The 14,094-nt window shown below is 36.0% G+C and overlaps 1 protein-coding gene across 1 annotated transcript in view; it reads left to right on the top strand.

Moving 5' to 3' along the window:
- The window catches only part of LOC136025096 (uncharacterized protein DDB_G0286299-like), a 70,848-nt gene extending 57,170 nt beyond the window's left edge, over positions 1–13,678 (top strand). Inside the window, exons 4-5 of the mRNA XM_065700820.1 lie at positions 4,483–4,608; positions 13,412–13,678. Coding sequence (XP_065556892.1) covers positions 4,483–4,608; positions 13,412–13,663 — 378 coding nt within the window. The 3' untranslated portion in view covers positions 13,664–13,678. The remainder of the gene's footprint in view (positions 1–4,482; positions 4,609–13,411) is intronic.
- Positions 13,679–14,094: the final 416 nt, after the last annotated feature.

The following is a 14,094-nucleotide window of genomic DNA, read 5'->3' as shown; positions in this document are numbered from 1 at the left end:
AGACATTCCTTCGGTAATATTATATCGTGTAATGCTAGTCTTAGAAAAGATTTCAAATCTGCTATGAGCTTATAATTACATCTGTTAAGAGTTATAGACTCGATTCATAAAAGCGGAAAGAGGTAGTATTTTTAATAAAAAAATTTTGTAAAAAGGGGTTTTACCCTAGAATTAGTTGCTATAGTTATTTCAGATACTAATTTATTTTGCTCTGTCAGTAAATGTAGTGATTTCTACTTTATAGGGCCCTTTTAGTCCTTTAAGTAATAATAAAATGGATATAATATAATGGTTGGGGTTCGATGGGCTGCATAACATCAGTTGTCTTTGGCTGCACTCAAACGCTAAATACGAGGTCTAATCAAAAAATTGTAAAAAAATATACATTAATTAGATGGTCATTTACATTCTATATCCTTCAATAAATACTTCTTCTGAGTCTATACATGTTATCCAACGTTCCTTCCATTTTTGAACACTTCTGGGAGTCATTTTCAGGAACTCGTAGCTGCTCCGTCGCAATTTAATTTATTTCATCTACATCTTGAAAACGTTTACCCTTAAGTGCTACTTTTATCTTTTGTGGATACAAAAAAATCACATTGAGCTAAGTCTGGTGAATAGGGAGGTCGAGATACAACTGGGATATCATGTTTGGCCGAAAACTGCTGTACAACATTGGCTGAATGGACTGGTGCTTACCGTGATGCGATTTCCAACTACTCTAAATTCGGGTCTTTTTCTTCGCACAGTGTCTCGTAAACGGTGAAAAGATGAAGGTAGCTCTACGAGTCTCGTCACCAGTAAGATTCGGAACTCTCCAGCGAATCGGTGGCGATCTGTTTTCGGCTTTCTTTCTGATCATCTTTGAGGAGCTCATAATGAAATCCGACAGGGTGTAAGAACACATTTTGCTTAACTATACCTAGAAGCCGACTGAGACAGTTTTAACCCAATCTAAATGTAATATATTCTCAACACATAAAGTTAGATTAAGCACATGCAAGTTCATACTCAAACCAGTTTACGATTAGTCTTATCAATCTCGATTCTTTTTGACTGGACCTCTATAATACATGAACACCAGTCTTCCAGCGTGCTATTCTGAACATTGATGATACTGTGGCCTGACTTTTCGAGTTTGTAATTAATCGTTTCACCTATTTCGTTGACTTTGTTTCATAAAGCCTCAGTTTTTATAGTTTAGGTAAATTTGGTTCGATTTAGGGTTCATTGTTCATAAGGAACGGTTTTAATTTTTAATTTAAAATATTTTGAACTTTTGGTATTTCTTCGAAGTGGCAAGATCCATGATCAGGAAAAATAAGAATAAGTCTTTCCGTCAGATTGTTAAAAGCAAAATTGTTGCTTAAGTTAAAAAAGCGCCATAAGCTATAGAATTAAAAGATTTACTTCAGAAAGATCGGGTTGTATATTTATGCTGAAATGTTATAAGCTTTGCTAAATAAAACTAGGACCATGGAGATACCCCCCCCCCTCCAGTCTAGAAAAGGTGGTGACAAAGGATAAGCATTTTTGTTTATAAAATGCTCGAATATAGTGATACTTGCGTTTCTGGTACAAAGTACATGATAGTTTCTAAATGCATAAAAAAAGATCTGAATTTGGAAAATGCGGATTTGAAATCAAGATAACGCATTGGAGTATAGGCTATGCATTAGATTTTGTTCGTCCGAAAGAAAACGAAACTATAGGTTCCTCTAAGTTAATTACATTCCCAGAATTTAAAAATAACCTAAATATGTGTAATGTCTTTCTTGTATTAAGTTGGCTATTTGCGAGGTCTTGTGAGATCAACAGACGTTCTTGAAACATGCACCGTTTAGAATCATTTTGAAAACTTTAATTTAATTTATTTAGGGCTTCTGTGTTGTTCCTTTCTGTCTCTTAGATATTTTTTTTTCAGTCAGATTTCCTATTTGTCTTCTATTGTGTCAAATTCTTTTCTGAATACCTTATTTTATATTACAGGTTGAGCCCGGAGTTGGAAAAAATCCTGAGCAGGTGGCTAAAGGAAGAAAAGCGGCTGCTGGTACTACTCACGAAGAGTTCGTTGAGCGAGGCAAAAAAGGAGCTGAAGCACGATGGGGAAAACAGCAAGGATCTCTTGCTCGAAATCAATAACCCTCTGAAAACAGAAAACTAATTACTCTTCTTGAGTTAATCGACCTCGATTTCTTAATATATATGTAGCTGATCAAAATGTTGTACCTGTGCAGATTAAAACTTTTTTTCATTTTCTTCTATTTGAAGTGTTATCTGCTACTGAATAATTTTAATGCATTTAAAGAATTTTTACCGAATATTAAGTTGAATGCTGATAGCTATTTTGAATCTGTTTGCATGCATTTCTTAGGCAGTTTTGACAACTTTCTAGATTGTTTTAGATATTTTTGACTTGTTTTTGTACTGTTGGTTTTGGTGCCTTCTGATTAGAATTGCTTGAATCGCTGTAGGCCCATTACCAATGAGATTTTATTGATATTTGAGATTTAGCTAGAACTAGTTTGACCCAATCAGAATTTTTTTACAGCCGTTCTCCAGCCAATCACAAATTGACGAATAGTCTGATTGGCTCAGATTGGCGTTAGTTAAACCTCGGTATCATTTAAATCTCATTACAAATGGGCCTTGAGAATAATCTTGTATGAATGCATTACTGCTAAACAGGCTTTCTTTTAATTGCTATATCCTACCAGTCCTCAATGAAATAATTATATATCCATGCATACCTAGACTTGAGCCAGCTTTCTCTAATGCAACGCATTGAATTGTTCACTTTTTAACTTAAAGCAACCAGGCACGATAAATCCTGATGAAAATGTTAATCTAAAAACATTAAAGCGTATGTTCTTAGCATGCCTTCCAAGCACATTTCTTTTACAGGTGTTGGGTCCATATGCGTATTTCTATAAAAAATACAAGGGAGAAAATAAGTTGAAGTAATATGCTACAGTTTTTATTAAGAGCATATAGCGAAACAGCTAATTTCTTACGAAAAGATGTTCTAGCTGGAAACAAAAGTATGGGTTGTATAAGCGTTGGAAACCGGTGCTAGTTTCGACAAAAAAAAAACAACAAAAAACAAGAATTTGGTGACACTGTATTTTTTAGTATAATGTTAGAATTACTTTAATAAGTGCAATTGCTCAAATTATGGTAGTAATAAGTATCTGATCTCAGTCGGTGAGAGAAAAATGATTGCAGAGCTTGAAAAAATTCAAAGTGACGCCACATGGTAGATGGGATTATAGTTTTGATACCAGCGTCAGTTCCGACTCGTATAAGTTACACATGCTCTGTTTGGCTGGGAAGAAGGTGAAATTGCAGGGTTCGGGCTGTGAAGATGGGAAGTTATTGGGAAGCCCAAATCGGAAACTTTCCACATTACAAGTTAATTCAGGATTTGGCGAGACTGATGGTAGTCTTTTGTACTCAGTTTTGAATAAATATTGTTTTTCCCATGTAAAATTTGGAAGGCGGAAAAATTTTGTATTTCTGCTGAGATTCAGCCGCATGTTTACGCACCAATTTTGCGTGTCATGGCAGTAAACTTCAGATTTATGTAAAACATGGGATTTTCCAGCAAGCTCATAATTTGTACCGAGAACAAGGTACGAAGGTAGCTGTATGGTTAAATTTAATAGTTTCAGATTTATCATTCACTTAGCCAGAATTATTATACTACTTGCCTTTCTTAGAGAAGAGTGTGAAATATTTTCCTATTTTTTATTTACTGTAGCGCAAAATTTTCCTGTTTTCCAATGTTTTTCACGCCTTCGATGTTTGTTTCAATCTAAAATTTTATTCATGTGGCGTATATCACTACTCAGGAAATGAAAAGGCGTTCGTAGTTCCAAAATTTTCAGATTTTTCCTTATTTTGAATGGGAAATACGGATAAATACATAGTAGATTCCTTACTTATTTAACTTCTATTATTGAGCAGAATTTTTGTTGGAGTGAAACAGAATGTAAGATGATGACTATATTATCTTAAGCAATTGATCATGGTTTAAGGGTTCTCTTAGTAAAAGAAAAAGGTCAAAGAAAAAAAATACAACTAATATTTCGTGAAAATTAACAGTCAGTTCGAATGCTTTCAATTTATTCAGCGAAACTTGTCGAAAAGCAAGTGAAAAATGGCTTCGTCGTAAGACTACAGAGGTTTTATCTGTAAAAATAAAGCTTAGCAATATTTTCATCTTTGTTGCTAAAAACAATTTATAAAATTAGTGACTATTCAAAGTCAATTTGGTTTTAAATGAGAAATCTCAGTGTAAGTTCAAATCACATTTCTTCTTGTAAATAGAAAAAAAAATTTATGAAAAGCAGGCGTTAGAACTTGTAAGTTCTAACGCTTACTAACCACTCTGCTCTGCATTCCCTTCAAGTCGGAAGGTAATATTCTTTATCGCAGATGCCAAGCTTTTGCTAGTTTGATTAATTACTATTTTTCTAGGACGAAAGTGAGGAAGAGGAGAGCGAAGAAGAAAAACCGAAAAGGAGGGCACCTCCTAAAAAAGCCCCTCCTAAGAAGAAAAAGGCTGCCAGTGATTCAGAGGCAGAATCAGCATCAGAAGGATCGGTGTGTATTTTTATTCCTTCTAAATGTTTGTCCTTGGATCGTCGTTGTTTCAGGTCTACAATTCGCTGCTTGTTTTACTTTGGGAATACATAGCATACCTTTGAAAAAAACATGAATGCATTTGATTAACGGCACTTCTTGACTACTAAGATCCTTGCGTCGCTCCTGCAGTGTTGCCAGAGTTTGAACTCTTGGTCCTGTATTACCAAGCTTAGGTCTCCTTTGAAAAAAGTGATTTTGAGGAAAACAATCCTAGAATTTTTGAAACGATATTCATTTTATTTTTGAGTTGGCAAATTCTTTTTCGTGTATCTTAGGCTTCTATGCCTTGAGAAATTCTGAAAACAGAATCCTTTGTATTTATTGAGTATATCTGTTAAACTTTTCAGAGGAAACTTATTTATTTAGTACATGAATACAGCCAAGCTTCAAAAAACAAAGTAAGCCGGCTAGCTCAGTTGGTTGAGCACCAGACTCCCAAATTGGGGCTCTTAATGTGAGCTCAATGTAGTTTTTTTTTCATATTGTAAAACGTCAATATTAAGAATATATTGCTTTTCATGTAAAATTGTAGAGAAAAAAAAATCAATCGTAGACTAAAATGCCCGTGCAGATGAATAAAAAAAAATTAGATCATAAGCGGTAGGAGGAGTAGAAGAAAAACCTTTTTCTCTGTAAATAGTATTTTCCAAGTTATTTAATTTCAAGCATAACCTTCAATCGTCAGTGGAATGCACAGATCCAATTTAGTCATTGGCTTTAAATTGAAAAGTAAGATGAAACATTGCAAAAGTGGGTTTACCTGCACGTAGCATAGTTGAAAATAACGCTATATTTAATCACTAAATTTTGGCATCTATAATCTTTTTTAGATTTTAGATTATGTTGAGCAATGCCTGAGGAAGCGATTGTCAACTACGAAGGCCGAAGGCTCGAGCACAGGTCTGAACATAGTAAGGGTCACATGCGAGGTCGGAGACCTGAACGAGTGAAAGGGGGCGACACTAGTCGAATGTGCGCATTAAGAAAAGTTCTGTACAAGGACAAGTTTGTATAAAAACATCTAAGGGCAATAATTTAGGATTCATTCCCCTGCATAAGTCAGATCGGGCCTGCGTTCTCTTAGGACCAACTTCTAAATGCACTAGATTTGGCTGACACTTTATGTCCTTTATTGATAGATGTGGGACAATGTTAATTTAGGATAAACTCCCCCCCCCCCCCCTATAGAGGATAGTTTATGTCCGGACACCCAAAAGGATGAACTAGAGCTCTTACTTTCCATAGTTTTCATTAAGGGTCAGTTACTCTTTCTTGTAAATATTGTGAGAGAAGAATTCAGGGTCCCCCCCCCATAGAAGTTAAAATTAGATGTGGAATCCCCTAACATTTAACTGGTACTCTTAAATTTTCCACCAAGCTATACTTTTAGGGGTCCGTATCTGATTGTAACTTCTATGTGGAGGGACTCGCTAAAATTCTCGTCTCAGAATATCTGTTAGAATGTGTCTTACTTTCCACCAAGTTAGGTCGAAATTTGGCAATCGTCCTAAGGATTCCTTCCTAAGGGGTCCTTCCTCTCCCCATAGAGGTTAGATTGTATCTGGCAAACCGAAAAGACAAAGGTAGGGCACTAGCTTATACTTTGCATCAAGTTTGGTTGAGATCTGGCAACACCTTCTGGTAGTTATGCAAATAATAAGGTCTGGAAGACGCAATTTACTCCCTTCCCCTTACGTATGAATCGGATCTCCTCTAGACTTAACTTAGTTTACTTCTTGGCCCAGGCCTTAGAAGCAAACGTAATTTTAGAAAACCGATCAACATCGAAATTGAAAAAAGAGAAAAAATAGAAGATCAGTAATTGGAGAGTTTCACTATTGACTTTTCTACAATAAGTTCCTAGATATCTAGAAGAGACACAGAATTACCTATATCATTTATTAAGTTAGAAATGATGATTTCTTACTTTTTTGCTAAATTATCTGAAATTTTGCAGAATTCAGAGTAACTCTTCATCTTTGTTTAACGATGTCCATACCGGAAATAAGGTTGGAATTCTTACGTCTTATGTTACTGAGCTGAAGACTGCTAATCATGGAAAAAAGAAACTACTACTACTAACAACTTACCGCAGCACCAAGCTGCCTGAGGCCAACACAGCTGCGCACGCTCCTCCTCCATCCCAATCTATTCAAAGCCTCCCTCTTTATACCCTCCCAAAGAACTTCCCGTTTCCTTTGAATGTTTCTTTATGACATCCTCCCCCCCCCCAGACGAGGACGACCTGCTTTCTGTTTAGCCCTAGACGGTTGGCCGAAAAGGACAATTTTCGGCAATCTGTCATCCTTCATCCCGCAGAACGTGCCCTAGCCATCTCAACCTTTCTTTCATTATGGCCCTAGAAAGCGGGTTTGAACAAAACAAATCTTGCTCCACATTCAAGGTATCACAAACTTTCATTTTCCTCTATATCTTTTCCTGCAACTGTATCTTGGTTTAGCACATTCTCAAAATGTTCCACCCATTTCTCTTTAACTCTTTCCTTATCATTAATTGTGGTCCCGTTCCTATCTTTAACTGGGACAAGTCCAGATGGACTACTCCCTCTAATTTTGTTAAAATGCCAGTACAATATTTTACTATTATGCCGTCTAGCTGCATCTTCTAGATCCAAACTGCCCGAGGCCAACACAGCTACGCACGCTCCTCCTCCATCCCAATCTATTCAAAGCCTCCCTCTTTATACCCTTCCAAAGAACTTCCCGTTTCCTTTAAATTCTTCTTTATGACATCCTCCCCCCCCCCCAGACGAGGACGACCTGCTTTCTGTTTAGCCGTAGACGGTTGTCCAAAAAGGACAATTTTCGGCAATCTGTCATCCTTCATCCCGCAGAACGTGCCCTAGCCATCTCGACCTTTCTTTCATTATGGCCCTAGAAAGCGGGATTGAACAAAACAAATCTTGCTCCACATCCAAGGTATCACAAACTTTCATTTTCATCTATATCTTTTCCTGCAACTGTATCTTGGCTTAGCACGTTCTCATAAAGTTCCACCGATTTCTCTTTAACTCTTTCCTTATCACTAATTGTGGCCCCGTTCCTATCTTTAACTGGGACAAGTCCGGATGGACTACTCCCTCTAATTTTATTAAAATGCCAGTACAATATTTTACTATTATGCCGTCTAGCTGTATCTTCTAGATCCTTGGCAATTTTGTCCATGGCCTCCACTTCACATCTCCTTAGTTCATATTTTAGTGCTTTCTCCACTTTCTTTACATTGCTTTTGTTTTCATATGATCTATCACTCAGATGATTCTTCTACAAACACCTACTCCTGTCTATTACACAAAGCTTTTTCACTAATATTCCTAGCTGCAGTCTTTAACTTTCTTCCCTAAGACACCATTAGCAACTTCACAAATTGTTTTTCTAAAATTATTACAACCATCTTCTACATCGTCAAATTTTTAGCGCTCAAGTTTATTATTCAATTATTCCTGGAAAGTTTCTCTCAAATTCTCATCCTGCAGTCTACCAACATTATAACTTCCCAGGAGGTAGTTAACCTTTCGAAATTTCAGCTTTAAATTAACCAAAGACACTACTAGATGGTGATCTTTACTTTTAACATCGGTAACAACACTCCTATATACCCTAGTATCTTTTATTGATCTAGGCAGTCTTCGGTTTGCTATAACATAATCAATAAGGTTTGCTGTCTTACCATCACGTGAGTACCAAGTGAACATATGGGCCATTTTATGATCAAACACCGTATTGGTAATAAATAGATTGTAATACCTACAAAATTGCAAAAGTCTGTAGGCATTGCTGTTTTCTTTTCCTATACCAACTTTACCCGAGCCACGATATCATCTATCCCTATTTCTACCGACCTGGGCGTTGAAATCTCCAAGTAAAACACCATATATATACCTGGGACTCTTTCAATTTGCTCCTGTCACTGTAAGTAAAATTTATCAGAGTCCCTAGTATCTCTGTTAGTCGGTTCAACAGGGGCATATACTACTATAACTGATACCCTGAACTTTGTAGTCGTAAAATGAGCAATTAGTATTCTATTGTTAATACCTTCCCAGCCTAAGCAAGACTTGGCAGCTTCCTTATTCATCTTGAGCGCTACTCCCTGTCTATGCACCCCATCCTCCCTACCTAGAGTCAACAAATTCTAGATCACCTAATTTCATGCTTCCTACCCCTCGGATATGAGTTTTTGAAACTCCTAATAAGTCCAGTTCGAATCGTCTGAATTTGTCAGTCGAAAGTTCAATACGATAGTTGTTTTTTAACATCATAACATTCCAAATTCCAATTTTCATGATCTTTAAATCTATGAAATTATTTTGGCCTCGGAAAAAACAGTGATCCTGGATACCAGTGCAGGATGGGGATCAACATGTCTTTTCAAGTCTATGCCGAAGCGCTTAAGCCGGCTTAGAACCGAACAGCAAGAAGTCCCTGGGACTTGCAATATGAATTGAGACTTTGTGCAATCCTGGGCCCATCTTCGTCACAACATGGTTTTGAGCACTTGGCGATGTTCATCTATCAACAAGAGTTGAAATGCTGCAACAGACAGTCCCAAGCCCATTACCTTTGACTCTTATATATTCGTGTCTACAAATATTATGCTATTACGGGGAGGCAATCCATAGTAGATAAATTAGCTAGGAAGAGGTTTTTCAGCCCGAAAACGCCCATCAAAATAGACCAAGCCCAGAAGAATTATCCATTAATCAGAATCTCTTGCGGATTCTTTTTCGTTTACTAGGCTATAATTTCCTTGAGGGATGCCACTCCTCATGTTGGTACAGAGTTGACCACAAGGTCCCCAGTGTTGCAGGTACCTCGAAAGGGTCGAGGCAGCCCTTTGCAGAGGCTGCTGTCGATAGATCTGGATCCTACGCCCTACCGCAGTTGTCCTCCTATAGAGGATCCTCCCACGATGTTGTTCTGCGTCACCATGCAATTTGACCCATTACTGGGAGAAGGTTTGTAACTCATGTAACGTGTGGGCACGCCGATCCGCCCTGTTGAGTGTGCATTTGAGAGGCCTTCTTCCTCCTCCACCTGTATTTATGGCCCCGGGCATGGGAGCCCCAGTTTCTGTCATGGACCCCCAGGGACAAGGTCCCCACTTGATCTGAGCCTCCTATGGAGGTACCCTACATATCTGTAGGGCGTTCCCCTATTGCCACCTGAGGCCATTCTGAGTGGCATGGGGGAGGCCCCTAAAGAGCAGTAGACTCATAAAGCTTTTTTTTTTATAACATTTTTTGTGGGGAGTAAATATCTTAAATTGTTTTTTGGTATACAATGGATTACCGATGTAAATTGATCATATGCATCCTTTTTTGCTCAAAACTAAAAGCTAAGTTCCTTAAAATGATCTAACATTGCCAAGGATATCGGATGGATTTTGACCATATGCATCCTTGTTTCTCAAAAGCAAAAGCTCAATTCCTCAAAATGATTTAACATTGCTAAGGACAGATGCAATTTGGACCATATGTATCCTTGTTTCTCAAAACAAGCATAATAATACTATAAATACTATTCTTATAGTTTTATTAAATTAAACATTTATTAAATTTAAATAAACATTAAGTATTAATCTGCCTTGGCTGCTTTAATCCTGGGTTGTCTAATAAAACCACTCTGAATTATCTCTAGCCGACCGAATTCCATGACGTACTAACCCACCTTGGCGTTGGAGAGGCATACTTAGTCTAACAACTAAAAAATTTCTATTATCAACCATAAGTTACATTTTCGTCACGCCGTTTGGAAGAAGAACCTTGTTTTATTATTAACATTCTAATCACTAATTAATGAGATAGTGACTACCTTTAATTCTGGAACTTAATAACTGTAGAAAACCAAATTAAGCGCAACAAAATTAGTACCTATGAAAACAAGAAAAACAAAAAAGTATAAGAAAAATAAACAAAAGAAAAAAAAAGAATTATAATGATGAAAGTTATTTGGCATGTGCTGTGGCTTCGAATAACTAACTAAAATGTAAAAAGATAAATTCACAACGCAATTTTAACAACACTGATATATAGTCTGTTCAGAAGTCGGCATTAGAGTTCGTGTAACTAATGCAAGTTACTAGATTGTATTTAGATGTCGAAACCAGCCAATACCCTAACTGTCGGTCATAATTTAGGAGATAATGTTGGATTAATTTTTTAGAGAATCAATATTCTACTCACAAACAATATTTTAATTTATATTTTGAATTCCTTAAGAATATTTGCATCGGGTTGCCATAATCGAGTTCCAATTGAACTTGGGTTCTACCTATGTCTAGATGTGAATATTAGGTGAACCTATTGAGAGTTCCATTGGATACGACTAATTTTAAAAGAACATTAGCCGAATTTTTCTATTTTTAAAAGTTCATTGCCAATGTACTTTTTGTAAAGTAGATTATTATTATTCAAGCTTTTTTCTAAATGTTGTTCAGGTTCTAGAACATGAAGAGTAACTCTTTAAGTGTCTTTGTCTATCTTCGTTCTTTCAGTAATTGTAATTTTTTCATGATCAGCAAAAAACTCTTGATTGTGCAGTCTGCATTGAAAGAAAATGATTCAAATAGTCTATTTGTATGTATTAGGTCAGTGGCTTGGCTCTATTGAATGTGCTCTTTATTCTCTTTTTTGTTGCATTTTTTTGCCTTTCATCGCAAATTTAATTTCCACTTGAAAAATCTCGCTGTTTGAATGTGTTTGAATCCTTAATATCCCTGACAGTAAGTAACAGTGACAGTAAATATCCCTGACAGTAATATCCCTGTCAGACAGTAAGATGATGGATAAGTTGAAGTTTCTTTGAGTTAGTACTTTTGGTGGGAAATTAAAATCGAAGTAATGAAATGTTTCAGTTGGCATTTCTATATTGATTGTCTTAAATTCTTTGCACTTGAAATTGTTGATCTTACCAAATACACTGGTATTTAAATAATCCTATTGTCGAGAAAAATAGCAAGTGTTGTAAGGCATAATCATGGGGCTCTAGATAGATACTCTTCAGACAGGTGATATTGCTTCATTATAATTTGTTGTCAACGGATTTTATATGTGACTTTTGGTAGTATATTTCGTCAAAAATAATAACTGCTGGCATTTTTTTCGTTCTGGGCCTCCGTTTTGTCGTTTAGCACATTCTAACAAAGAGGAGTGCTTACCTTTGACACAAGTCAGAATCAACGCATTTGTTTTAACTTAGTAGAGGACGACGTGTCTCCCATGTTTTTTTTCTATACTCAGCCACTTAACATTGGAATGATTGTCGTACAAACTTTGGGAGAGGGTTCATTGGATAGGAAAATGAAAGTTCCGGTGTTTTTTTCCTGGACTAAGACTCCAGTAAATATCTATTCCCTTTGTTTCTTGGCCCAATGTAATTGCTTTCAAAGTTTCATTGTCTTTATTACAATTTTTACCTAATTGTATTATCTTTTCATTTAAAAAAAAATAAAATCGAAAGACTTTGTGGTCCAAGAAACTGTTTGCCTCCTTAATCCCCCCACTAAACGTAGCAGCATCGTAGGTTCTTCACTGGGAACGCCATATATTTAAACGACGGTCTTATTGTGTCATAAAAAAATCACCGAAAATGAACAAAAAATCAAAGGACTGATAAAATTGAGAGAAGAAAAAAGACATTTCTCAGAATGAATAGGCCTGCTCTCAGGTTACTTTTTTCAACACTATTGTTTCTAAATTGGTATGACTAAATGAAAATTCTAAAGCATCAGTCGATATTTTTGAAGCAATCTGTTTAGTTTTCTATGTCTTTTCTTTCTTAAATTTTTTTTTTTTGGTTTTCTTTTCTTTCTCAATCTAGTTTTCTTTTCTTGATCTGTCTTGTTTAGTTTTAACTTTATTGAAACAAGAAAAAATCGTATTTCAGATTTGGATTGATGTCTTTTTTCTTCTCAGAACCACAAACGAATAAAAATCTGTGTTACTCTAACCAAATTTTTGTTACTAGAGTTCGAACTTAAAGAAAATGGTAATATCTCCATCTTGATTTTCTTATTTTTTCTGGTTTATAACTGGAGGGACTCGCAAGATTCCCGAACTCTTCAAATCCCCCTTACCCTCCAGTGTCTAGACATGATCCACTTGAATTACGATCGCATAAGTTGTGTGAGTCTGAATTTTACTTTATCCAACCAGAATGTTGCGGTGGTTTGTTTACTGGGTAGCCAATAATAGATAGTCATTATACAGTATTTGATCTATATATTTCTGGTAGGAGCAATTTATGTATAAGTGTTTTATTATCTTGCTCCCTTCATGGTTAAATGCTTTCATATTTAAGATCAGTTTTTGTTCAGGAGTAGAGATTTTGACAATTCTGAAGTTCCAATAACAGTTGTGTCGTAATGGAAGACTAATAGTCATTTTTATCTAAGAATACGCAATTAAAAAATTCAAATTAGGCATTGTACCCCCTCCTCGAAAAAAATGAAACTTGTATCACGTGCACTTTTCATAATATCTCCTTTATTTAGTCACTTATTACCCGTAAGTTTATTTGTATATTCCATGGAAGTGATGACGTCTATAGGCCAAAAGGATCCAGGTGAAAAAAAGGGCAAGATCTCCTTTTTTTATTCATTCTCTGGTTACCTGGTTACTGGCTTCTCTGGTTACTGGTTAATTTATTTGTATTTTGCAGGGATGTGATGAGGATTATAGGCAAAAAGGCCAAGATCTCTTTTATTCGGCCACTTATTACCCAGAAGTTTTTTTTTCCAGGGGAGTGATGAGGATTATAGACCCAAAGGATCAAAGGGGAAAAAGGCTAAAAAAGGCAAAGCCGGCAAGAAAAAGAAAGGTTCTGATTCTGATGATGGAAGTGATGAAGACTGGAAAGCCAGCAAGTCAAGGAAATCCGGAGGGGCAAGTACATTCAACTTTTTTTTTTATTTGTTTTTTTCTATCCTAGTTTTGAAGAAATTATTGTTCTTTAGTTATTCGTTTCTAAGACAGCAAACAAGTATTGGTTAAACATATTAGCGTGTGAAATGTCACCCGTAGTATCAAAATTTTTACGGTTTTACTCACGCTTTCTTCTGTTTTTCAGATAATTAATCTGGTTTTATTTCAATGGCTTGTCCCTTTCGCATCAAAATATTGAAAGAATAAGATAGTGTGAGAGGAATAGAAAAAGAAATAATAGATACCTTGGGGAAGAAAATGAAAAAAAAATTGTTAATTTTGCAATTATTAAATTTACTATTATAAACTCAAATCAGATAATACCTTTCCCCTCACCCAAATAAGTGAAGCTGGGTATTTTTGCTTTTTTTCGTTTTCATTTCTTGAAATGAAGTACCGAAAATTTGACAAAATTATGTAATTTTTAAGGATTACCTAGAGGCATATACAAAGGAATCTTGAGTTATGTCTGGGGGTCCAAATATGAAAACAAATGGGCA

This window comes from Artemia franciscana, chromosome 3 (assembly GCF_032884065.1).
Source record: "Artemia franciscana chromosome 3, ASM3288406v1, whole genome shotgun sequence".
Classification (NCBI taxonomy): Eukaryota; Metazoa; Arthropoda; class Branchiopoda; order Anostraca; family Artemiidae; genus Artemia; species Artemia franciscana.
This window is presented reverse-complemented; position numbering and strand designations above follow the sequence as displayed.